Genomic DNA, 24268 nt, shown 5'->3' with positions numbered 1-24268 from the left:
GCGTTCTACGTGGTATCAGTTAACTTTAGCTACAGTCATCCACGATAGAAAGAAATCCGAAATAAACGACGTAAGCAAAACCAGTCACACTTCCGGAGTATCTTTTTGATAAGTATGCTGGTCTCTAGCCCAGATAAAGGAGGACTTTGGATGTAGTGCCAGCATTTCAACCCCACATTGCAGTCGTTTATCATGTTCCATTTATAAAGCATCTATTTCGGAAAGTTTTCATAGTTCAATGGAAAAATAAACATTTAAAACCAGAGTGTTATGTTTATTTACAGTCCAAAACGGTTTTTTCCCCTCAAACGACATTATTCCACTCGCAGTACAAGTTGAAGGATGACGTCATTTAGCGACTTGTGGCTAGTTTTTGAACAGCCAATAGCGGCTTTCCTTATTGAGGAGTCCGTGACACTACTTCCTGTTAGCAGTGGTAGCATTAGCAGTTAGCCCACAGCGGCTGTTGGTGGCAGTCATTCAGCCAGCAGGGCAGTCAGGCAGGTCGAGCAGGGATTCATTGACAGCCATCCTCCTTTCCAGGAATTGTGTGTGCTGCCGGGTTTTACCGTTGGAGTTCCCCTCCTCGGACTAGCTGTAGCTGCAGTCGATAGTTCTTGTCCGCACCGTCACGACAGGAAGAAACGCTGGGACATGGCCAGACCAGAACAAGTCCTGGTGCTAGAACCACAACATGAACTGAAATTTAGAGGTAACGCTGGTGAAGAGGGCTGGGTCGCTGTCTATAGCGCTGACTTGTAACTCATTCATTATTAACACTGTGTTAAAGTCTTCATTGGTCTTTTAGTCTTCAGTAATCTTAATTGTCATCGCACGTCAAATGTGTCTTGATTAGCGAGCCCTGGTCTACGCAGCAGTGACATTTGAACGTTGTGTGCGTCGACGCTACCTAGCAGGCTAGGTAGCATTCGGCTAACCTAGGTAGCATTCGGCTAACCTGGGTAGCTGTCAGGGCCAGGCCCGTCATCCCATTTCTGAAACAGCACTTCGCCGATTTCTGCGATGGTTATTATTCATACGTCGTCACGACGACTGAAATTAGCACGAACTGTCATAACGTCACCCGCTCCGCGCCCCGACCAAGAACTGGCTGCTGCTATTAAGCGGCGGTTCTGGTACGTTCCATGGCCAGGTTGTCACTGCTTAACGTTAACATACTTCATAACACATAACATCGGGATTTTCTAGCTTTACTCACACTGTGCAACCTGAATTCCTTCCCAGCTTTTCTATAGCCAGGGAGATTGTGAAAGTGGGGTCTGGTGTGACGGGGATCAGGATTCTGGCATAATTGGCTTTGGGCGTGATATTGCTGTAGATCAATCTGTGCTGGGCTGCCATCAACTTCTAAATGCAAAGATCTCAGACACAGAAAAATATCGACATGCCCCATTTGATGCGAATATTTTCCCAACGCACCATTGTTGAGGATAATTGAAATGAATACTGTTTTGTCAACATTGTAACAGCATTGTGTCTGCTCAGAATCCCTGCAGAGGAAATATGAATGTATGGAGGAATATTCCAATCCAGATTCACCCTAAGCCACCATACCGTTTCCCTATGTGATTCCCAGGGCCCTTTACAGATGTCGTCACTGCTTATCTGAAGCTCACCAACCCCACAGAAAGAAAAATCTGTTTTAAAGTCAAGACCACGGCACCACGCAGATACTGTGTACGCCCAAATAGCGGCATTATTGATGCTGGTTCCTCCATCAACGTCTCTGGTTTGTAAAAAATCTTTAAATCCTCTCACAAAACAAGTCATGAATGAATTATCTATGTTGATTATTATGGAGCAGTGTGGATGTTTTCCTAATGTCAGTTCTACTGATTTTTTTGTTTGTTTGTTTTTTTTTAGTTATGCTGCAGCCTTTTGACTATGACCCCAATGAAAAGAGCAAACATAAATTCATGGTACAGTCATTGCTGGCTCCCTACGACATGACTGACATTGAAGGAGTTGTAAGTACCGCCCATTACGTATAATATGCTTTGGTGGTGATATTCCACTGTGGATGACTTCAGGTGCTGAAACCTGCTGTTAGTATTTAATTGTCACTTTTTGCAACTAAAATCTGAATATTTTCGGTGCTGATTGTATGATTTGCTTCACAATAAGACTCTTCTACAAGTCCTGAAAGTGCAAGAGTGCAACGGTAAACCATCGTAACTAAGATGCAGCAAAATAAGCTTTGGGATTTGGTTGAAAAGCTCCAATTTTCCATTTCTCTGAAGAAAACACAACAAAAGTTCTATTTTGGTCTCATCGTTTCACAAAGCTACGCCTTCCTTGTGCATGTGATCTTTGCTGACAGGCAGCAATTTTCTTTTGTGTAGTCTAGTAATTTTCTCCCTGTAGTCAGAGTAACAAATGCTGGATAATCTCCACATGGTGGACACATTAAAATATTAGGGATTCCACAGATAATTTTAACTCTTGACAATTTAATTATATTTTAGTTATATGTGACCACTTGGACTATTGCACAGCCATTGTTTGGACTAAAGCTTTTAATTTTATTGCATTTGCACATGATTTGTCTGTCTGGGAAATGCATCTCAAACTGATTTCCATATTATTGGTCACTGCAAGACTTTCCCTTTTTTTCCCTTTGTATTTGGTACGGTCCAGTGTGCTCGCTTTTAGCCCCAGGGTGATGGCTCGATGTTAACACACTCGCGTAGCCCCGTCATTATATGAAGGCTGACTTATGTGTGTCTCCTGTTTCTTTAGTGGAAGGAAGCAAAGCCTGACGACCTGATGGATTCTAAACTGAGATGTGCTTTTGAGATGCCTCTAGAAAATGACAAAACTGTAAGTACTCGTTCTTCGCACATTGTGCTTTTAACAGCCACCATCGATGCAATCGAAGCCAAATAAGGATGAATTCAGTGTGCAGCGTTTCCCCTGTAGTATCCTTAAATTGCACTGTATCCTGCAGCCAGTATGGATTCAGGTCTAGCCAGCCTGTAACAGAGCTCAGTGAGGGAATCTCGAATGCCATGAGATCTTAATCAATAAGCCGGAACGCTATGGAATCAGGGAAACGGCATCTGAGCGGGTCAGAATTTATCTAAAAAACACAAAAGAGTTTGTGAGTCGGTACACGAGGACATTGTGCGAGGTATTCCCCTTGGGTCGGTGTTTGGTCCAGAACTATTCATCTTATACATCACTGATATCTGAGACATTCCTACTGTTTGCTAATGATACAATTATCCCGGGGGGGGTGAGAATTTATAGCAACTTCTGGCCACAGTCAGAACATACACTTTAAAACTCAAATAATTTGTGTATCTATTAAAAGATTTGCTGCATCATCACATTAATATGATAAATTACCCCACAATTATCCAATTAATTTTTTTACGTATATATATTTCAAATAATGAGTCAAAAATCAATACAGATAAACTGCAACCCCTTCCAGACTTTAGTGCTTTTAACAGCCTGTGGTGTAGATGTTTTGGCATCGTTTTGTGTCGTCTGTTTCTTCAAAAGAACTTCACAGTCAAATGTTCAGGTGTTCTTGGTTTGTGTCCATTTTCTCAGTCTCAGTCGCCATCACTGTATCTTGTGTGATGTTATTTCTTCATGGATTCTTTTCACCTCATTTCCCATCTTGTCTCTGTATGTCTCCCCACACCTTCCACCCCCCCCACCCACCGTCTCTCCACAGCATGAGAGCGAAAGCACCAAAATTGTGTCTTCCTCTGCCCCCTCTGTTAAGACCGAGCACACCGCACTGCCCAAGTCCACCAGCTCCTCGCTGGACGACGCTGAGGTGAAGAAGATCATGGAGGAGTGCAAGCAGCTGCAGATGGAGGTGCAGAGGCTACGGGAAGAAAACAAACAGATCAGGGTGAGATGTTCCGAAACAACAGGGTTTTTATATCGGCGTTAGTCCCCCCTCCAGGTTTTGTTCAGCTTTGAACACGTTATTGGAAATGATGCTGAGAAACAACATTGTGCTTTAAGATGACTCCTCCGGTTCTGTTTGCACTGTTTGTCTGATCGCTGCTTCCATCGCAGGAGGATGATGGACTGAGGAAGAGGAAGATGACCTCAGGTGCTGCTGCTCACTCCTCATCTATGGCGAGCGCTTCCATGACGGAGGAAGGCCTATGCACCCGCGTCCTGGCGCTGTGTGTGCTCTTCTTTGTCATCGGAGTCATCATTGGCAAGCTGGTGATGTAAAGACGGACAGAACAGTGACGGACGAACAGACCATGTGCTCGAGGATGTGAATGATCTTGGTTACAGGGAGGTCTTCTGCTCTTTTGTTTGTTTGTTTGTTTTTTAACATACAAGGCAATATCATTTTGGCAATTTAAAGCAAAAGGTGATTCCCAAGATAACCTGAGAGTGTTTCTGTCAGCTCTTCTGTTCCGTTTTTCAAGCATCTTTAATCTGGTCTTCTCCGTCCATCCACTTTCCCTAAATGATCTTCCAAAAACTTTGCACCCTTATGCTGGCTGAATGTCTGAAGTCTCACTGGTTATTTATTAATGCTTACATATTAAAATATTTCCTCCATCACATTGTAAGAGCGATTTAACACTACTCTTGTCTGACCTGTTGCTGATATTTTTTCGCTGAGCCGTCAGTGAAAGCCTCAATCTCTTGTCATCTTCACAGTGTTTGGTAATCGTACATGCCAGTAGAAGTCCTGCCTGTGTCTTGTGTTCTTTTTTTTCTTTTTTTTTCTCCCAGGGTTTTTGGGGGTTCGTTTTGTGGAGAACTCAACACTGAATTCATTGGCAGATGTAGAACAGCGGAGAAGGTTCGAAATGCCATGTTTTTTTTTGTTTTGTTTTTTAGAATCCAACAGAAAAATGTCAAATCTCACAGACAAGAGTAATCAGCAAATGTCCACTGTATCCAGCATATGAGCATATTGTAACATTCTTATGAGAATAATTAAGATGATTGGGTACAAGATGAGCTAATTTAATCAATCACAATCCCTCGTTTTCCAATCCCTCCGTGCAGCGACGCAGACCGTTTAAACCCACCAGAGAATATAACAGTATCTTTGTCCACATTATTTACCTTTACCCATGGAGTATCACATCACATTCTCTAGTGTAATGCAACAAATAATTCTTATGCTAGTCACAGTGCTCCTGTTTATAATAATGCACTCTATTTAAATGTCCATTCTGCAATCTGCATGAAACAATTATTTTGAGTGTTATGAGCATACACTGCTTTAAGGGACCATCTTTAGTCTGGTTTACCATTTCTTTTATTTCTTTGTCCCTTTTGGGGGTTGAGGTGATGGGTGACACGTCTGTATTACTGTCTTGTGATCATCAGGGCAGTTTAAAAAAAAAACACACAAAAACAAATTACTGGTACTTCTGTATTTTTTTTGTCTGAAGATGCAGGGGCATATGAGTGGTTGGAATAAGGACTAACCTGTGAATACACACTACACTGAAGAAAATATGACATTGACGCTTTAGACCAGACCATCCAAGCAATGATACAGTTTCAATGTAAGCTCACAGTAATTGGATACTCTTTTGTATGTACATAAAATAAAGGACGTTAAAACTGATAACTTGCATTCATCAACGCACTAATAGAGGAAGATTATAGCTGAACCGCCATGGACCGTGTAGCATCAAAAAGAATTAAAATGCATAACCCCACCGACTTTTGGTCTTTGTTTTGATGTAACCAAGCTATAATCAGCTTGTGACCAATTTCCAGTAAAAAAAAAATCAGTCAATCTCAGGGTCTAGGGGTCACCATATATTATAATGCTGCCCTGGTTCAGAAAATAAAGAAGTTATGAATACTGGTAACATAAATAAATCTTTGCCATGTTAGAAGGTGACCTCACACAGAGAACACACTCAAGAAATACACACACTCTCTGTACCCTTTGTTTTGTTTTTTCAAGTAACAAAATCTTCCCCAGATTATAAATTCAACCCTCAAGCCAAGGTAAAATAGAATTTACCGGTAATTAAAATGAAATCTGTCCAGAAAAAATATTATAGAGATATACATCTTGAAAGAGAGAGACACATACAGTTGTGTCCAAAATAATAGCAGTCCAACATGACTAACCAGATCAATTGGCGTTTTTGGTATAAATCATATTATTACATGGCAAATAAGTTACCAGTAGGTGTACTAGAGTCAGCGAAACCAACAGACCCAACATTGATGATATGAATGCTCCCGAGTCTGTGTACCTGTTTGTCCACTGTGTTATGGAGGATGATAGAAGGATCTTCCTTGGGAACAGCTGACTTCCCTACTCGTGTTCGACACATAACTTCACTGTTAATTAATAGAGTGAAAATTGGCAATTTGGCAAATAAATAGGCAAATTGACATAATCTCTGCTAAAGAATCCCACAAAACCGTCACTGCGGTGGGTTACATCCATATGATGGGGTGGGAATGAGTGATGGTGCAACAGCAGAAATAAAAAAAACACTGGATTGCATTCTTGCCCGAGGAAATTTATAAAATCAATATTTTTCATGAGGCATATAGAATATGGAAATCTAGTTAATTGTTATTGTTTACTTCAGAGGAGTGTGCAAAAGTTCAACAGGACAGATTTTCTTTGATGGCTAGCGTTAAGTATAATTGATGATACCCCATTTGTCCAGTAGGGGGGGTTAACGTGCCAAAGCGTCACAGTACAACTTCCGCTGACGTGACGTCATTAGGCCTTATTCAGGAAGTCGCAAAAATATCAACAACCCGTTTTCTCAACAAGATAGCTTAGCGTCGAGCACTGCGTGGCGTTATTGGGCGATTTACAGATTTTATTTTTTATAATTGGAAGACGATAGCCTCCTAGATATGTCATTGTTAAGCAAAATATTTGGAGGAGGAAAAGGAGCAAAGGCGCCGAGTCCACAGGAGGCGATCCAGAAACTCCGAGAGACGGAGGACATGCTAACGAAGAAACAGGAAATGTTGGAGAATAAAATCGAACAGGAACTTCAAACAGCCAAGAAAAATGGCACGAAAAACAAGCGAGGTGGGTTACTGCAACATAACCTATTGGCAATTATGTGTTATATGTCTGTTAGCATGCGTGCTAGTTGTCTCCGTGTGTTGTACCTGCTAGTAATGTAAACGAATGTGGTTTTGCGAGATAATTTTTATAGATATGTATTTATATTTATATTATCTTTATTTTTCCTCCCTTCCTTTACCATTTTAATGATTTAGCCTTCTTTGTGTGTTGCGCAAACGTCCACATAGTGACTTTGATCGATCAAGTAATCTGTAAAAAAAACAAACAAACAAGAAAAACAGTTCCTTATGTCTCATTATGGTTTGGCCAATGTAGTGACATATATTTACGTGACTGTTCGTGTGTTGTCACATCCCTCCGGGCCTAAAACTGCCCTAGTGGGGGGCAAAGTAGCAATAGAAACCTGGCAGTATTTGTCATATTGCAGTAAAAACACTATTCACCTGTTCATCGTGATATTAAAGTAGAGTAATTCGTGGTCAGGGTTAACAATGGCTTTATTCATAACCTCCACACGGGGGGGGCACTTTGTTTCGCTGTTATTACACTTATTTAATGTGATATGCATATCAATACAGCATGAATGATCTAAATTCAATTAGTTCTAATTTTTAGACTTCTCTGGTCAGCCAAGTAAAATGAATAAGCTTCTTCTCATTGTCCTCTTTGAAAATCTAAAGTTACTAGTGTTTAGCCAAGCACGTGCCTTCCTGAACTAGTAACGTTTTAATTCTGGTATAAGAAAACTGATTTCACATGACATGATTCCTGCCTTTTTTTAATATTCATACTCATTCCTTATACTCTGTCCTGTCCCCCTCAGCGGCACTGCAAGCCTTAAAAAGAAAGAAGCGCTATGAGAAACAGCTCGCCCAGATTGATGGAACGCTGTCGACCATCGAGTTCCAGAGAGAAGCTTTAGAGAACGCCAACACCAGCACTGAGGTGCTCAAGAACATGGGCTTTGCTGCCAAGGCCTTGAAAGCTGCCCATAAAGACTTGTAAGGACCATTCTTGTTTCGACATTTTATTATCTACTAAACCGATGCTGCAGTCAATGCTGGATCAATATAAATATTGAAGAACATGGTTTGTTGCTGAGAAGGATATATCCTTATATCTGATTAACAGTAAAAGCACATAGTTTATACTGTGCTTGACAGCATCCCTTAAGCAGCAGTTGTTCTGACTATTCATGAAGGTATGTAGCCAAATGAGGTTTGATTTTACTCATAAGCACTGTCCACTAACCTGTTGTTTCAGGGACATTGACAAAGTGGATGATCTAATGCAGGACATCACAGAACAGCAGGAGCTGGCTCAGGAAATCTCTGACGCAATCTCCAAACCCGTTGGGTTGGGTGAACAGTTTGATGAGGTGGGTGAGAGAGTTCACACAATATAGCGCTGCCCATAGACTTTTAGGTAAAGGCTTCCATAAATGTTTCACACACCTCTTTCACTCTGCTGTCATGAGCCAGAGACAATGAACCCATCTGATAGAAGGATCTTCCTTGGGAACAGCTGACTTCCTTACTCATGTGTTCGACTCATAACTTCACTGTTAATTAAAGTAATAGGATTTATTGGGCAACATTAAGATCCCAGCAAAGTTTGCATAAATGTGTTTGTGGTGTTCTTTAAAGCGTGACTAATGACTCGCACGCATCGATTCTTTTGTCAGGATGACCTGATGGCCGAGCTGGATGAGCTGGTACAGCTTGAGTTAGACCAAAGCTTGCTGGATATTGAGGGAACAGAGAATGTTCCCCTCCCCAGTGTGCCTTCAGCATCATTACCTTCCAGACCCGGTAAGAGTATGAAATGAGATACTTTCAAGTGTATGTTTGGTAGAGATTTCCAACTGTTCTGATTAGGGTGGCAAGATATCCATAAAAATCGTCTAAATCTGTTTTGAGGACACAATATTAGATTAGATTAGATTCAACTTTATTGTCATTACACATGTCACAAGTACAAGGCAACGAAATGCAGTTAGCATCTAACCAGAAGTGCTTAAGTAGCAAATAAAACTGTGATGGGAATATACAATATATACACACAATGATATATGTTTATGATATCAATCTATATGTTTGTATTTACAGAGTTCACAGATATGTAAAGGGTATATAAAAGTCATTGCAACCAAGATAAATATATATACAGGCTGTAACTATGGTGCTGAATTTCCTACAGGATCAATAGAGGTTATTTATGCAGTTTTTAACTATGTGTATGTTTTGACTATACAATAATGATAAAGTATGGTAAAAATGTGCAAAGTATGGAAAGCAGTGCAAATAACCGGATGTGGGTAGTGCAAATAACAGATGTAAATAGTGCAATTATTGTAACAGATGTAATCAGTGCAAATAGAGTGAATGTACAATCAGTCAGTCCAGATATTCAAGATCCAATCTCGTTTCAATGTCTGTTAACTCTGTTTGTTCCGACCTTAATAGCCAAGAAAGAAGAGGACGACGACGGAATGGAGGATCTTCAGCGCTGGGCAATGGAAGCCATATAGATGGCAGATCTGCCACAGGATACCTGCTTTAGAGAGGGTAGAGGAAGGCCTACAACATGGGAATGAATGGACTGATAAACACATGTGTGAATGTCTTCCTGTGTCTGAGGGAACTGACCATCAGAACTATGTATCACATTTACATAGCAACAACGCCGATATCCTTACTGTCCTGAGCCCTTCACAAGTCCAGATCTCTACTGGTGTATCTTCAGAAAGGTACACAACATGATTTTCTTTGGAAAACTAGCACTTCATTGTCCAGCCGCTCTGTAAAGTTCTGCAGTTTGATAAAGGATAGAGGATCTGCAGGGTGACGCCACCGCAGAAGACGTACAGTTACTGTAAAGGCCTGTTTACAATTGACATATTTATCTGCATATTTATGCTGTTAAACTTTGTGTATGTTCAGGAAATCTTATTTTTCCTAATCTAAGAGTAGAATGGGGTGAGGTGTGAATCAAAGGTGTTTGCTGTAGTTGGAGCCCATCTTGACTCCACTTGCCTTCACCCTTCTTTTTGTGTCCTGCTGCCATTTCAGCAACTGCTTCCCTCAAATGTATTATTTGTTTTGTTATTTTAGGTAACTATCCCAAGTGCGTGCATGTATGTGTGTGAGGTTTTACGTGCTGCTGTCAAGGCTGTGTAAAGGTCAAAGTGGGAAGTCATGATGCAGATGACAACACACTGAATGAGAGAACTTTCATTTTTTTCTGTTTCAGAGTGTATGTTTAAAGTTTATTATATCATAAAGTGGGGTCGCAGCTTAACAAGGAGCTGTTTACCAGTCGATTTATGACATCTGCATTATAGAAAATAAAGCTAATCCCATTCTTTTTAACATAACAAAGATTGACATGCAAGCTTGTTTGCATTTCTGATGTTTTATTTATGCAGCTGAGAGTATTTGAACATCAATAAAGGTTTTCATTTATTTCATAGTATTCGTATACGTTGGTACTCAATGTGCCAGGTGCCGAACTTGCAAATTCCTCACATTGAATGCAGGGTGCTGGGCCCTGCACATGCATATATGGGTCGTTTTAACACTTGGAGTGATAATCGGACGAAATCACCAAATTCTCAATTTCCTGCCTGGAGATGACTTGTAAGGTCTTTATCAACGACAGGTAAAAAATGATAAAAAGAAAATCTGTGTCTTTAAAGTGATAGATTCATAAAATGTTGGGAAAATTAAACTCATGCACTACACTTGATAGGCTGTCAATGCCAATTCGACATGAATAAATAAACTAAATAATTCAACAATTAAATAAATAAATTATCCAATAGTGTATTTATGCTTTTAGTTTTCGTCCTCGATAAACAGCATCCTGCCGGTAATCATAGCATTCACATTGTAACTGTGAATATCCACGTCAAAGGCAATTTAAATTTTAAACGTAAACGTCGTTGCTAGGTTACAGAAGAGTATAAAAGCAGCGGTTGGACTTGACTTCAGGGCTTTCACCGTTCAGGCAGCTGCTGATTCCCCCACAGAGAGAGAGCACAAACTTACAGAGGTTTTAAAGGAAAAGGTCACCAAGATGGCCAGAAACTACACTGACCCCAGCATCTGCCGGTAAAATCCGAATTAATAAGAACATGATTCGGTTTGTGAATGTCTGTAAAGATACGAATGTTGTACTTAAGCAGGTAAAGTAGGCGAGTCTTGATCGTCTTTAAAACGGTTACAACTGTAGATATTTTATAAAACTCTTTGACGGGACAAAGGACGAGGGTTTATATCGTGTGGAACAGCGCTACAACAGCCGCTAAAAGTGATTAATATGTAGAAACTTTAGTGAATGGAATAGGATAGAATTTCTGCATGGTTTGTTTTGGTAGTCTTAGTTTATTTAGGCGATAATAACGCGTAAAGATGTAAAGTTCATGAATGTGCTTCGTGTTAAAGTCAAGGACACATCCAAAGTAACTTGATTGGTTCTGACTCTGACTGGACAAATTATATGTTAAGATTAAAATTAAGATTAAGATGAACTTTATTCATCCCGTGGGGAAATTGAATTATAGTAGCAGCCTATGCAAAGTATAGAGACAGAATAAATAAATACAGATAAGATTAGAACGTTATAAGCATATATACAGCATTATATTATGTGTGTGTGTATATATATATATATACACATAATATAATATATACATATTATAAGTATGTTACGTCCAATCAGTCAAATTGAGCTTCTTATTTTGAAAATTTTACATTGACTTAATTCTGCTCCACAATATATGCAATATATAAAATGATATATTAAAATATTTAAATTACAGATATTTCCTCAGAGGTCACTGTCGATTCGGTGCAGGTTGTTGGTTCAAACATGAAACACCCCTTTGTTGGTATTTCCAGAGAGGAGGTTGTTTTTATGGACAGAGGTGCAGGTGAGTTCTTCTGTACTGTACAGTTTATTTAATGCATTTGTGTGAAGACTGAGTGAACTGCTACATTAATTGTGATCGATTTGTTTGTTTTCACTAGATATCGCCACGTTTTGGTCCCAAAAATGGACTTGGCACCTGAGAATCAACCTTCTTCAGATGATGATGCAGCTGCTGCCGCTAATGGTCAGAAGAAAGAGCCAGACGTCACCTGTTCCATATGTATGGAAAACATTTATGAGATGAAAAAAACTTTTGGGATTCTCCCAAATTGTGTCCATGCATTCTGTGAACCCTGCATCGTGACCTGGAGACGGATGGACAGATACCGTCCAGATGTTGTAAAGTACGTTTCACCAACATCTAACCTAACTATGAAAAACCATCAGGAACTGATCACGAACCATCTTTTGTTGACCTCTCAGGGGTTGTCCAGTGTGCAGAGTCCGATCAGATTTTTATGTTCCGAGTGAATCCATGATGGAGGGAGAAGAGAAGGAACAGCTGATCATCAGCACCAAGCAGAGATGCAGGTTTGTTGTGAGCTTCAGTTTCCTGAGCATCTGTATTCACTAGAGTTGGACTCCATGTTAACACAGATGCTTTCCTTCTTTTCCATGCAGGGAAGAGTTCTGCAGCTTTTTTGATGAATCTGGCTTCTGTCCTTTTGAAGAGGATTGTCGATATTTGACAGCCAGGAGACCCGAGGTCAGTGGAGTCCATGTTGTGTTTAAGGGCTCAGCACCATTAGATGATGATGATGCTGCTGCTGCTGCTGCTGCTGCTGCTGCTGCTGCTGCTGCTGCTGCTGCTGCTGCTGCTGCTGCTGCTGCTGCTGCTGGTGTGTTTATTCTAATACCTGACATTTGAGTTTCTTTCTCAACAGCATCAAGAAGAGGAAGAAGGAGCAGAAGAAGATGACGTTGATGATGAGGATGACGAAGATGAAGAGGATGATGATGAAGATTATGATGATGATGACACCAGCGATGAGGATGTACAAGTTTATACAACAGTAATACGCATGGATGAACAGGACCTCCGTGTTTTGTTTATCTTTACAAATTCATACACGCAGTAACATTAACATAAGGCGAACCGATGCAGATGGTTATAACACTGCATCATGTACATGACATATAGCGGACTGATATGCCATGATTCCCAGATCAGGTCATTCAACAGAATTTCAGTAACTAAACTAAACCTGAGACAGGACACAAAATAACATTCCAAACATCGAATTGAATTAAGGTAGAGCAAATAATGTAGATTTAATACTGAACTGAAAATATGGCAAACATGCACATTAAAACTGCAGATCTTGAGGGTTCATGGGAAGGGGAGGGAATTGGGGGTCTGGGGTGTATAATGTTGAAGAGATCTTGGATTAAGTGAGGACTGTAGATTTCCAGGAGGGAGGGACATTTAAGTGAAATGTTTAAAAAATCTTTAAGTTGTGTGGCTGTTGAGTCATTACCAGACAGGGGAAAAGATGGATACACCAAGCAAAATAAGCATTCTGCTTTAGAGAGAAGGATTCTACCAAGAACAGACAACCCTTTGGAGCCAGGTATTAATCACACATTTGGTGTTATTTATTTATTTAATGTTTTTAGTTATTAATATTTGGAAGATTACTTTACTGGTAAATTTCCAATTACAGAGTCACAAAAGGAGCTGCTGGATTCAAGTCCATGGCTTTTACAGTGGAGTAAGTTATCGATTTACAGAAAAAATATTAAAGGAAGAAAAATAACAATAGACACCCACTTCCTGGACTCACACATCTGCTGGTAACTGTTAATAATGATGGAAATATTTGGTTTGTAAATGTTTATAATGATACAAATGTTGTATTTAAGCATGTAAAATCTAGTCCAGCCTTGATTTAATAATTTAGACAGACTATAAAATCAAGTTTTTTAGAAACACTAATGTTGGCAAATGTGTAAGACACAGATCTGCTTGCTCCACCTCAATGCTCTCATCCCAGCTGGACACCTCTTAAACAATCCCTGAGATCAATTTTGGGCTGAGATCAATTTTAAGAAAAGGTCAGAGTTGACAAAATATATCCAAATGAAAACTTTTTTACGTGACATGAGTAAAAAAAATTTTTTTAAAAAACATTACAGATATTTCCTGAGGCTGCGGCAGATGTGGCTCAGCATACAGGTACCCACAGATGTGGACATCGTGATGAAAAGAGGCACAGATAAGTTCTTTTCCACAGGTTTCTTAATTACCTACTGCAAGAAAGTTATGTGAAAGCCGAACTTTATCTGTGAATAAAAATTTAATGAAAGATTCAAGAAATGTTTACATGATTGTATAACTGCCCTCTATATCATTGCTATAGATTAACTTGAACCAGTCAGCAGAAGAAGAGGAAGAAGACGAAAAACAGACCCAATGAGATTTATTAACAACTTTAATTAAGCGATGAAGCTGCAGACGAGGGGAATTATGAAAGGATGAATCACTGTCTTCAGGATGTGTATCTTCTGCTTGATGTGACTTGGTTACACAATTGTCAGCGCAGTTGTATCTTTGTCAATGACCTTTGTAAACAATAACTGAAAATGTGTTATTTTCTATCAAAGTGTCTTTCAAAATAAATGAAACATTCTGTAAATTTACAGTTTATTGTCACAATGTCGTGGTAGAGAATTATCTGAATGTACACTATCTAAATCTTTAGTGTAGTTCAATTAATGTGTAAAGCTGTAGTTTATTATGTTTTTCCGTAAAAATTAAAACTTGGATACCAATGGCTTTAAAATAGTTGACTCTTGGTGCTTTATGTAGTTACTGATATAAACACAAGGTGCTATGATTAGGAAGAAGCTGGCAAAGCATCATAATATGCAGATCAAGACAATAATGGTATATTGTTAGAGGATCCTCTTGTTTTAATACATGCTCTTTGGGGAACTCTGAAATGGGCAAAGAACAGATGAATAGATTTTGGTGGTTCTGGATTACAGAGAAACTTGCTATTTTAAAGATCAAAGCCAATTGTTTTTTTTCTTTAGGAAATTGCTTTGATCATAATGTGATCTTGAATTTCTGATGCTTATATATTTAGTATCTGTAACCCTGAATTATTTTAGGATTATTATTGCTTCTATTACTACTGCCTATATATAATATACAACTGCTGCAAGTCGAAATTTCGGTGGGGAAATTACATATTTTGGCGCTAAAACCACAACCGAATCACTGTCGCAACTAATGACGTCAGGATCCGGCGACTCCGCACATGCGCATTTGAGCTTGAACGCTGATGCAAGAAATTTTCGGTGCAGCAGTGTGTGGCGTTCGAGTGACAAAAAGTAGCTTAATCTCTTTTACATTTTAATCCGCAAAAATGTCAGGAGACGAGGTAAGATACTTGAATGTTCACGTTTAATCATTGGTGAATTTTGTCAGTAATTAACTCAAGTATCAAACCAGATCGGGACTGAAGATGACTTTGGGCCTCGCACCGCTTCCACACTCCCTTATCATGTCTCACATGGCCGAAACCGAACTAACTTTCACCTGAGCTGGTTGGATAACAATTAAAGAAGAACTCAATTTAAAAACGTTATAACACTCTGTTGTTTCACATCGATCAATTGTAGGTCGGCAATCCGGCCTGTCAGAGCTGTGGAAGGACTCTGGAACACACGTCTGATGTTAGCAAATTAGCTTTAGCTTATAGGAAATGCGCCGTAAAGACATTGATGTAAAAGACAATTGATTGCTTATAATCATGGGACATGTTTTGTATTTTTTTAAGTGGTTACTACATCTGGCACGGGGCTCTAATTTTTGCTTCTATTTCCTACATTTTCTCTTCAATATGGAAGTGAGGACAGAGCCCTGAGTGAACAGCATTGTTCATAATCTTGAGTTGAGGACAGGTTTTGATTCATAAACTTGAAATGAAACAATCATTTAAGTTTTGGTAACGGTCTAAATGTAGACAGTCCAAATGCGGTAGTGTGAAGGAACAAGGAAGGCGTTTATCTGAAAGTATAATGCTACGTGTCTATTTGATTACTATTTGTCATATGTTGTCATTGAGGAGTGTATTTTGCCTTTACTTAGAGATTTTGTACTAAAGGAGAATAACAACCAAACGTGGACTTGACTTCTGTTTTTAAAAAAAGCGATTTAAGCTAAAATTGAAGGAACGTGGCTCTGCACATTGATTTCCACAGTTACACAGGACTTTAGTGGAACTGCATGTCTTCACCGGAGCCAGCTGATCTGCAGTACTGCCCCACTTTATGATCAGGCTCCAAAAATCACCACTATAGGGGCTGAAAAATGGGGATCAAGCAACTAAGCTATCCACTTTCATTTTGTATAAATGGCATAAACTCTCCTTTTTGTATCGTTCAGATGATTTTCGATCCCAATATGACCAAGAAGAAGAAAAAGAAGAAGAAGCCCTTCATGTTGGATGAGGAAGGGGGAGAAGGAGTTGGTGGGGAAGAGGCTAAAGAGGTGGAAACAAAGGAGGCCGAGCCCGAAGCTGGAGACGACAAGGAGCTGGATCTGGACGATGATGATAGCAGGAAAAAAGGTTGGAGTGAAAATGGAATGTTTAATTGAATACGCACTTTTAAGGAGATGTTTACATGGATCTAAGCAGAGTTTGGTCTTTTCAGAACCATCTGATGATTTGAATGACTTGAATTTCTTCAACCAGAAGAAAAAGAAAAAGAAACCCAAGAAAGTGTTTGATAATGAAATTGAGGAGACTTTAAAGGTCTGATGATGCTTTTCCTCATCATTGTGCTCTTCCTGCTTGTTTTGTTTGCTCATTATTTCCCTCCTTTTATCTGTAATTGATTTCTTCCAGGAATTGAAAATTGAAGGAGAGCAGCCAGAAGTGCTGGAAGAGGACAACCTGGACTTGATGCTTCCCACCAAAAAGAAAAAGTCAAAGAAAGTGGAGATTGATGAGGGTGATGCCCTAGATAAGGATGATGGTAAGAATTAGTAATAAATAAATGAAGACTAAATAAAGACAAGGTTATAATGCAATATATATGTGACATGCATCCTCTAGCTTTGGAAGATGATGAGGGCAAAAACAATGATGGAATCTCCTTCAGTTCCTCCACTGGACCAGCATGGGCTGGTTCTGAAAGAGACTACACGTATGACGAGGTAGGACTTTTCTACATATGCAAACAGAATTAGTTGTGCTATGAAAAATGAAGTTTCATTATGTAAAACTGTAAATTATTTACCTTTAGTTTAAGAGTACCACTCATTCAGGCTTATTCCACAGTGTGATTAGATCAGTGAAGCAGCTCTTATAACTCGTATATCTATTATATGCTCAAATAATAAATAATAGATTCTAAGTCTCATTTTATACCCACCACAGTATGTAGTATGCTGCAGCATTCATGGCCAAGTACTGCTAAAAGATTTTGCTTTACATTCACGCTGTATTTAAAAAGGGAACCTTTTTAAGATTATTATTTTTTTAATCAAAGAAATGGAGGCTCAGTATTAACTGTTACTCTGCTGCCTTTGTCTCAGCTTCTGAACCGAGTCTTTAACATCATGAGAGAGAAGAACCCAGACATGGTGGCTGGAGAGAAGAGGAAGTTTGTGATGAAGCCTCCGCAGGTGGTCCGAGTTGGAACCAAGAAAACTTCTTTTGTCAATTTCACAGACATCTGCAAACTGTAAGTTTATTACATTGAGCCGACTGAAAGCTGCTAGCAGTCCTGTCATGTTTCTAATGTTTATATTCAATGCCTTGTTCCAGGTTGCATCGTCAACCTAAACATCTGCTAGCTTTCCTGTTGGCTGAGTTAGGAACAAGGTATGTGTGTATACATTGTAATGACATTTGTATCTGTTCATGGGCTGATCAACATCAAAAATTTAATCCGGCATGATTGTGTGAATTTATTTTTTTATTTCTCTTTCACAGTGGTTCTATAGATGGAAATAACCAACTTGTGATCAAGGGCAGATTTCAACAGAAACAGATAGAAAATGTGTTGAGAAGATATATCAGTAAGTAGCCCTTTCTTTACTTTCTTTATTTGAAAATGATTGATTTGTATTTTATATATAGGATCTTTGAGGCCTATATGCACCTTTTTTGTTTCAACTTTCAGTCAAAAATGAGAAATTAGAATATTTCAGCATTATGCAGTCTATTCGTTCTTTGTTCGTGCACGTCACTGCTAATAACCGTGTTGTTGCCCCTGCAGAAGAATATGTGACTTGTCACACCTGCCGCTCCCCAGAGACCATCCTGCAGAAGGACACTCGCCTCTATTTCTTGCAGTGTGAAACGTGCCACTCCCGCTGCTCAGTCGCCAGCATCAAGACTGGTTTCCAGGCTGTGACAGGCAAGAGAGCACAGCTTCGCGCCAAAGCCAACTAAAGACCTTGGAAACTGGGGTGCCCCTCTTCTCTCGGCCCACCAGCCCCAGTGGGGCTGAAGCAGGAGATGGACGCCCCCTTGATTCACTGAAAAGACTCTATGAATCGGACTGCGGGAGGGTTTGGCTGTTGTTTTTATCATTTTCTGACCTAACCAAGCAGGGAGTGGAGGTAAAGCTGACAGATAGGGTTCAAACGCAGGAAGCAGATAAAGTGTACCACATGCTGTTGGACACAATGGCTCTTTGGAACATGAACACTCTCACTTATTAGTTTTAATTTTGCATTTGCTGTGATTCTTGAGTCCCACAAGGAAACAAAGATGTACCTGACAAGAATTTCTCATTGGTTATGGTCTACTCAACCAGCCAAATTGTAGTCAAGCTAAGTAAGATGAACTAGACTAGAGTGTCGGGGGGAAATGGTTTCGACAGTTGTAACTTCAGTACTCTTGTGGACAACTTTTTCTTCTTGGACTCCAGGACACTTGAGCAAAAGGGCTCCTCCTTCTTGTCTGATCATAAAACACAAAACTTAATGTGTTTGATGCCTTGAGGAGCATTCACACACTTCATTTCATTCTTTTGACTTCTGAATTTAAAAGCAACAGAATTTATCAAACATTTGAGATTTGATTAGTAAGATGTGAAGAATAAAGTTCTTTTGTCAAGGTGTTTTGCTTCCTGTAAAAAATTGCTCTGCTTTTGTTTATTTTTACAAGAATCTGAATATTGGTCTAGGTGCACAATGGACTGTGGGGGGAAAATGTATGGTGATGCTATGATGTGAACTATAACAATAGTGTCAAAGAAATTGCAACTTTCTGCTGATTTTAATGGGAAAGTTTTTCACAAGGTCACAATTTATTCTTTATCGTGGCTAAAATCAAAGCACAAGTAAGACTCATTTAATGATCAAAGGGTAAAGATTTGATTCTATACAAAATTACAGTTATGTTCGATTGTTCACAACTGCCTGCTGTATTTCTGGTACATAGTAACTTTAAAAGTGTTTATAAAACTGGGGTTAAGTTTCGGCACGGAGAAGCTCCATAAAGGAGGTTTGGTGTAGCGCCAGCAGTTCCCCCTCACATGGCAAAAAAAAAGCTCCAAACAAAACCAACACGTCAACAGTTTATTTACATTTAAAGTCTTTTCTTTTTTTTGCTTGTTTTTGTGCCACCCATTTCATTATTGCTCTCGCCGGCACGAGCCCATCTGCTGAGGACGTCACTTCCTGCCTTACAGCGACTTTTTGGACAGCCAATAGCGAGCGTCCTTACTGGAGAGTTGGCAACACTAGTGGAGGGTCACTGGAAGGTTCGTAGTCAAGAGACTTAACTCCTGGTGCAACATGCCTCGCGTATACATTGGACGACTGAGCTATCATGTCCGCGAAAAAGACATTCAACGATTTTTCAGCGGATATGGGAAGCTGATGGAGATCGACCTCAAAAACGGGTACGTTTTGGTCTTGAAATGCTAGCTAACAGGCAAGCTAACTAGCATTATTCGACACGCGTTACGTTTAACGACGCCAGCGCCGACGAACACTTTATGTTCGTGTATTTCATCAATACCAGCACATCTTAAGCGTTCAGGGCTGAGGCTGCAAGGAAAATACCAGAATTCGTCTTCGTCGGCTGCTTTCTTTCTAAAGTTCGAGTCGCGTGTCAGGAGCGGCATGGACAACATGGCGGCTTTGTGTGCTAGCATGTTGCTAGCAGGGCCCGGCCAGTGCCGACGGCCTCAAGCTGTTGGACGGTGTCGCCGTTCGTGAGAACACAGCAGGTGTCACTCTACACATTTGAATAACATCCTCTCCCTTCCAGATATGGTTTTGTTGAATTCGAGGACAACCGTGACGCGGACGATGCCGTGTACGAGCTGAACGGGAAGGAGTTGTGCGGAGAGCGGGTGATCGTCGAACATGCCCGTGGGCCGCGCCGAGACCGAGACTTCTACGGTGGGGGTTACGGGGGTGGCGGGCGCAGTAAGTGCAGTCTTTTACAGAATCTTCTCTCGCTTTCTTTCCGGGTGAAGGGGCGACCAACCGACCTGACCGGCATAATGGCCTCTAAAAACCTTAAGGTTTGCTGTGTAGGGACACTTGTTGAGCCCGTGTTTTTGTGCCTCAGCATGTAGCTGTGCACCTAGGAGAGAGCGTTATTTTGATAGTTAATTACACTTTTTTGACACTGTATGGTGGATTTTGAGGAGTAATCACCACCAGTTGACATCCTTCAAACTTTTTTTTAAAGTGTAATATACTGATTAATCTATTTAAAAAAAAAAAAAAAAGGTTAAGGATGCCAAACCTATAGGATTTGACCCCACAGGTTTTTTGATTTTTCCTGGCGCTCGTTATCAGAAAGAAACAAGTCAGAGATCTTGGAGCAGATGTGAAGGCTAGACTGTTTACACGAGATTCAAAAGACACAAGAAGAGGACCCCAAGAAAAAAGATTTGAGTTCTGTTGATTTTAATTTAAGAAGCAAGCTAATCACAACATAACGCCATAAACCTAGCCAGTGTTAATTTGGTGCAGGGTGGACTTACACTTTGATGTGAAATGTGTATTTGTAATGGTATATATTTTTATTTTCAACATTAACAAAGTCCTTGATGTTTCAATTTGAAAGAGTCCAGTTGCGGGCTGAGGCTGAGAGTCCATTGAGGCTAAAGATGACTGGCTAAGATGACTGCCTGTCCCGTTTGGCCTTGGCTTTCACCTTTACAATGTGTGTGTGACCTTTGCCCCCCCTTGATCCTTGGCTGACCTAACCGGAAGCCATGATGACAGCAGCCTTTTGCCAATAGACCAGGGGCGATGGTGAGGATTGCCATTGGTTTTTATGTTGACAGCAAACATAAACGGAGCGGCTGTAGTTCACAACTTGCAATAGCAAGAATTGTAAGTGACAAAAGTGGAGCACAATATATGAGACTGTCATCAGGTCTAATGTAAAAGTTTTTGGTATATACCGTATTTTCTGGACTATGTCGCTCCGGAGTTTAAGTCGTACTAGCCAAAAATGCATAATAAAGAAGAAAAATAGATATATAAGTCGCACTGGAATATAAGTCGCATTTTGGGGGGAAATTTATTTCATTAAATCCGAGACCAAGAACATACATTTCATCTTGAAAGGCAATTTAAAATAATAATGGATTAGCAATAGGGTTACGGTATGCTAACATAACCAATTCAGCTACATGACCCACAACGAACTGAGTACGTGTCTGCTTTGTTAACGTAACATATTAACAGTTATTAAGATAACTATAGCATAAAGAACATCCGAGCATGTTTACCAAACAATCAAGTCTAACTCCATAGACGAAGCACCGCTTCTTCTTCTGCGTCGCTAAAGGAACTCGTTCCTCAGTACACACGCCTAGAGCGCCCCCTTGTGGTTGTCAGTGTGAAAATAACATACATGTGAAATTCTGTAATGTATTTAAGTCGCACCCCCTGACAAACTATGGGGGGGAAAAAGTGCAATTTATAGTCCGGAAAATACGGTATGTTGCTCAACACCGTTTGCTCAATTCGATCAAACAGCGTCCATAACCTGTGTGGATACGCCCTTTCTGTTTGTGTTACAGGGGTTCAGCGGTCTTGAAAGAACATCACTATGTATTTATTTATGCAATTCATCAGTGTGATGCACTGGCGTAAGATAAGCTTGATATTACCAGAAACAGACGCAGTGGTGTTCTTCGCAGCAGAAAACTACTTCGTAATGCTGAGCAGCACAAAGTGCCCAAGCAGGGGCTTGTAAATCTTTATCTGATTTGTTTGCAAGTGGGATCAGAGGGAGTTTTATTTATTAATTTGCTAAGCTCCCTGTGGAATTATATCTGGCTTACCTGCCTTGTGTTATTGGAACAACCGTGTCCTGTTGTTGTGGCACACCATTATAGTGGTTAACTCTTTCATGTGTTCTTTTTAAAGGCAGTGGTTACAGCAGCCGGAGCCGCACCGGCAGGGACAAGTATGGACCTCCGGTTCGCACAGAGTATCGCCTTGTTGTGGAAAACCTATCCAGCCGCTGTAGTTGGCAAGATCTCAAGGTATTCCCACAATCCCAGGTCACGGTTGGGTCGTTTTTAAAATGTGTATATAAGAGCACCCCTTCTGTATTTTTTCTGTCTTTATTTTCAGGACTTCATGCGTCAAGCAGGGGAAGTGACTTATGCCGATGCCCATAAGGAACGCACAAACGAGGGCGTTATTGAGTTTCGGTCGCACTCGGACATGAAGAGGGCTCTGGATAAGTTGGACGGTACGGACATCAATGGAAGGAAGATTCGGCTGGTGGAGGACCGAGCCCGCAGGGGAAGGTCTGACTCCGGCAGCCGCTCCAGGTAGGAGCCTTTTTGTGCCACTTCAGATCGAATTTTTAAAAAATCCAGACTTTTCTAACACTTGGCACGTCGATAGATCTCGAAGTCGCCGCCGCTCCCGCAGCAGGAGCCATGGAAGTCGCAGAAGCAGGAGCTCCAGAAGCCGCTCCAGGTCCCGCTCTCGGTCAGTGATCTGCACGCTTCTAAAGTAAGCACCATAAAACAAAGCTAATCAAATCTTATGTGTCCTACAGGTCTCGTTCTCGCAGCAACAAGGACCGCAACCATTCCCGCTCGAGGTCTGGAAGGAAGTCTGGAGAAAGCAAATCACAGCCTCGCAGGTCCCGCTCCGGATCCCACAAATCAAAGTCCCGTTCCCGCTCCCAGAAGTCCCGTTCCCGCTCCCAGAAGTCCCGCTCCCGTTCGAACGAGCGCAAGTCCCGCTCAAAGAGCCGCTCAAACAGCCGCTCAAACGTAAAGTCTCAGCGCGATTCCCGTAGTAGATCCAAGGAGATGGGCTGCGAAAAGAAGCCCCGCAGTCGCTCGGCCTCCCCAGTGCAGAACGGGGAGAGAGAAGGCGTCGCCAAGTCTGCCTCTCGCTCCCCGTCTCCCCAGCCAGACGATCGCAGGTCCAAGTCGAGGGAGAAGCGCTCCGCCTCTCGCTCCGCTTCACGTTCAAGGTCTCGCTCACGATCTAGATCGGCCTCTCGGGATTAGTGGGGGGTGTTTGTGGGGGAGGGGGCATCTCAAGTTCAGTGCTGTACATATTCAGCTGTATGTCATTCTAGCATTCACGTCTGGGCTTCAGGTGTGCACTTGTCTTAAACGGGTTTTAAATATAGTTTTACTTGAGTGTGCACAGTTAAATTAGACGCCAGTTAATTGATATGTCCCATCATTCTGAGTGATCCGTCGTCTCCTAAAATTAAAAGAACAAAAACTGCTCTTTAAACATTCGACCTGAGGCAGCTGTCAGAATTTTAGATTTGATATCTTTGTGTTGCTGGCCCAGGCGAAATCTGAGCTCTTGTTGGCGGTTTTTGTTACAGTTTCAAGTCCTTTTGCGAGGATTCTGTCAAATATTCAGAGAAAATTTAAGCAAAAAAGGGATTTATTGCATTTTTGATCCTTTGGACGTATTCCCCTCTTAATATGTACAGCGATGTTTTTGATTCGGCTTGACCTTAACTAGACTCATCTTGCACCACTGCCATTGTTCCAAATGCAGTTCAGTTGTTTTCTTACCAAAATTTGTTGATTTTCCTGAGGGTTTTTCCCCTCCAAACCTCTGCTTATTTAATAATGAAAGTGATTACGTTTCATATTGGGTGCATCTGCAAATCTTGCCAAAGGTGTGGGGTGTAAGAGACAAATTCACACTTGGCAAATGCATTTTTTTTCCAACAGGAGTAATCTTTTTTTATTAAATGTTCAATAAAAGATCCTAATAATCGTTCAGTGTGCTGTCGCCTTGTGTTCAGACCTCAGCTGCAGCATCGACATGACCCATTTCCTGTCAATTATATAATGCATGCTGGC

General features: G+C 40.7%; 5 protein-coding genes across 8 annotated transcripts; all 5 read left to right on the top strand.

Moving 5' to 3' along the window:
* Positions 1-410: 410 nt before the first annotated feature.
* Positions 411-5688, top strand: LOC130530575 (vesicle-associated membrane protein-associated protein B-like). 2 transcript variants are annotated; one of them, XM_057041871.1, is made up of 6 exons: positions 411-712; positions 1598-1750; positions 1885-1988; positions 2761-2841; positions 3758-3889; positions 4060-5688. In XM_057041871.1, exons 1-6 carry the CDS (start codon positions 655-657, stop codon positions 4222-4224), a joined length of 693 nt encoding a protein of 230 aa, XP_056897851.1. In that variant the 5' UTR covers positions 411-654; the 3' UTR covers positions 4225-5688. The 2 variants fall into 2 exon arrangements, with proteins under 2 accessions (XP_056897851.1, XP_056897850.1); XM_057041870.1 differs by having other exon boundaries at positions 3707-3889.
* A 1025-nt stretch (positions 5689-6713) lies between these two features.
* Positions 6714-10503, top strand: LOC130530576 (charged multivesicular body protein 4b-like). The gene is made up of 5 exons (XM_057041872.1): positions 6714-7039; positions 7863-8040; positions 8303-8417; positions 8724-8850; positions 9505-10503. The coding sequence occupies exons 1-5, from the start codon at positions 6859-6861 to the stop codon at positions 9567-9569; spliced, it is 666 nt and encodes a 221-aa protein (XP_056897852.1). The 5' UTR covers positions 6714-6858; the 3' UTR covers positions 9570-10503.
* Positions 10504-10657: 154 nt separating this feature from the next.
* LOC130530574 (probable E3 ubiquitin-protein ligase makorin-1) lies at positions 10658-14607 on the top strand. The gene is made up of 9 exons (XM_057041869.1): positions 10658-11151; positions 11862-11972; positions 12070-12315; positions 12395-12502; positions 12593-12677; positions 12856-13542; positions 13636-13683; positions 13966-14026; positions 14108-14607. The coding sequence occupies exons 1-6, from the start codon at positions 11117-11119 to the stop codon at positions 13048-13050; spliced, it is 780 nt and encodes a 259-aa protein (XP_056897849.1). The 5' UTR covers positions 10658-11116; the 3' UTR covers positions 13051-13542; positions 13636-13683; positions 13966-14026; positions 14108-14607.
* Positions 14608-15201: 594 nt separating this feature from the next.
* eif2s2 (eukaryotic translation initiation factor 2, subunit 2 beta) lies at positions 15202-19054 on the top strand. Of its 2 annotated transcripts, XM_057039967.1 has the most exons (9): positions 15202-15357; positions 16365-16548; positions 16634-16734; positions 16828-16957; positions 17038-17138; positions 17520-17668; positions 17752-17808; positions 17920-18005; positions 18206-19054. In XM_057039967.1, exons 1-9 carry the CDS (start codon positions 15343-15345, stop codon positions 18379-18381), a joined length of 999 nt encoding a protein of 332 aa, XP_056895947.1. In that variant the 5' UTR covers positions 15202-15342; the 3' UTR covers positions 18382-19054. The 2 variants fall into 2 exon arrangements, with proteins under 2 accessions (XP_056895947.1, XP_056895948.1); XM_057039968.1 differs by lacking the exon at positions 15202-15357 and having other exon boundaries at positions 16413-16547; positions 16632-16734.
* Positions 19055-19637: 583 nt separating this feature from the next.
* srsf6b (serine and arginine rich splicing factor 6b) lies at positions 19638-24182 on the top strand. 2 transcript variants are annotated; one of them, XM_057039965.1, is made up of 6 exons: positions 19638-19840; positions 20212-20345; positions 22338-22456; positions 22548-22750; positions 22827-22913; positions 22984-24182. In XM_057039965.1, the coding sequence occupies exons 1-6, from the start codon at positions 19734-19736 to the stop codon at positions 23444-23446; spliced, it is 1113 nt and encodes a 370-aa protein (XP_056895945.1). In that variant the 5' UTR covers positions 19638-19733; the 3' UTR covers positions 23447-24182. The 2 variants fall into 2 exon arrangements, with proteins under 2 accessions (XP_056895945.1, XP_056895944.1); XM_057039964.1 differs by having other exon boundaries at positions 20212-20372.
* The last annotated feature ends 86 nt before the right edge of the window (positions 24183-24268 follow it).

Source organism: Takifugu flavidus, chromosome 8, assembly GCF_003711565.1.
Source record: "Takifugu flavidus isolate HTHZ2018 chromosome 8, ASM371156v2, whole genome shotgun sequence".
In the NCBI taxonomy this organism is placed as follows: Eukaryota; Metazoa; Chordata; class Actinopteri; order Tetraodontiformes; family Tetraodontidae; genus Takifugu; species Takifugu flavidus.
The sequence above is the reverse complement of the archived record's forward strand: the minus strand, read 5'-3'. Positions and strand labels throughout refer to the sequence as shown.

Bases quoted from the DNA above. Each gene is read 5' to 3' on its own strand.
- LOC130530576 (XM_057041872.1), top strand. From the start codon at position 6,859: ATGTCATTGTTAAGCAAAATATTTGGAGGAGGAAAAGGAGCAAAGGCG. The intron at 7,040-7,862 runs GTGGGTTACTGC...TGTCCCCCTCAG, and splicing joins TGGCACGAAAAACAAGCGAG to CGGCACTGCAAGCCTTAAAA. The intron at 8,418-8,723 runs GTGGGTGAGAGA...TTCTTTTGTCAG, and splicing joins TGGGTGAACAGTTTGATGAG to GATGACCTGATGGCCGAGCT.
- LOC130530574 (XM_057041869.1), top strand. From the start codon at position 11,117: ATGGCCAGAAACTACACTGACCCCAGCATCTGCCG. The intron at 12,316-12,394 runs GTACGTTTCACC...TTGACCTCTCAG, and splicing joins TACCGTCCAGATGTTGTAAA to GGGTTGTCCAGTGTGCAGAG. The intron at 12,678-12,855 runs GTCAGTGGAGTC...CTTTCTCAACAG, and splicing joins TGACAGCCAGGAGACCCGAG to CATCAAGAAGAGGAAGAAGG.
- LOC130530575 (XM_057041870.1), top strand. From the start codon at position 655: ATGGCCAGACCAGAACAAGTCCTGGTGCTAGAACCACAACATGAACTG. The intron at 713-1,597 runs GTAACGCTGGTG...TGTGATTCCCAG, and splicing joins ACATGAACTGAAATTTAGAG to GGCCCTTTACAGATGTCGTC. The intron at 3,890-4,059 runs GTGAGATGTTCC...CTTCCATCGCAG, and splicing joins AAGAAAACAAACAGATCAGG to GAGGATGATGGACTGAGGAA.
- srsf6b (XM_057039964.1), top strand. From the start codon at position 19,734: ATGCCTCGCGTATACATTGGACGACTGAGCTATCATGTCCGCGAAAAA. The intron at 22,751-22,826 runs GTAGGAGCCTTT...GCACGTCGATAG, and splicing joins GACTCCGGCAGCCGCTCCAG to ATCTCGAAGTCGCCGCCGCT. The intron at 22,914-22,983 runs GTCAGTGATCTG...TGTGTCCTACAG, and splicing joins CGCTCCAGGTCCCGCTCTCG to GTCTCGTTCTCGCAGCAACA.
- eif2s2 (XM_057039967.1), top strand. The intron at 16,958-17,037 runs GTAAGAATTAGT...TGCATCCTCTAG, and splicing joins TGCCCTAGATAAGGATGATG to CTTTGGAAGATGATGAGGGC. The intron at 18,006-18,205 runs GTAAGTAGCCCT...TTGCCCCTGCAG, and splicing joins TGTGTTGAGAAGATATATCA to AAGAATATGTGACTTGTCAC.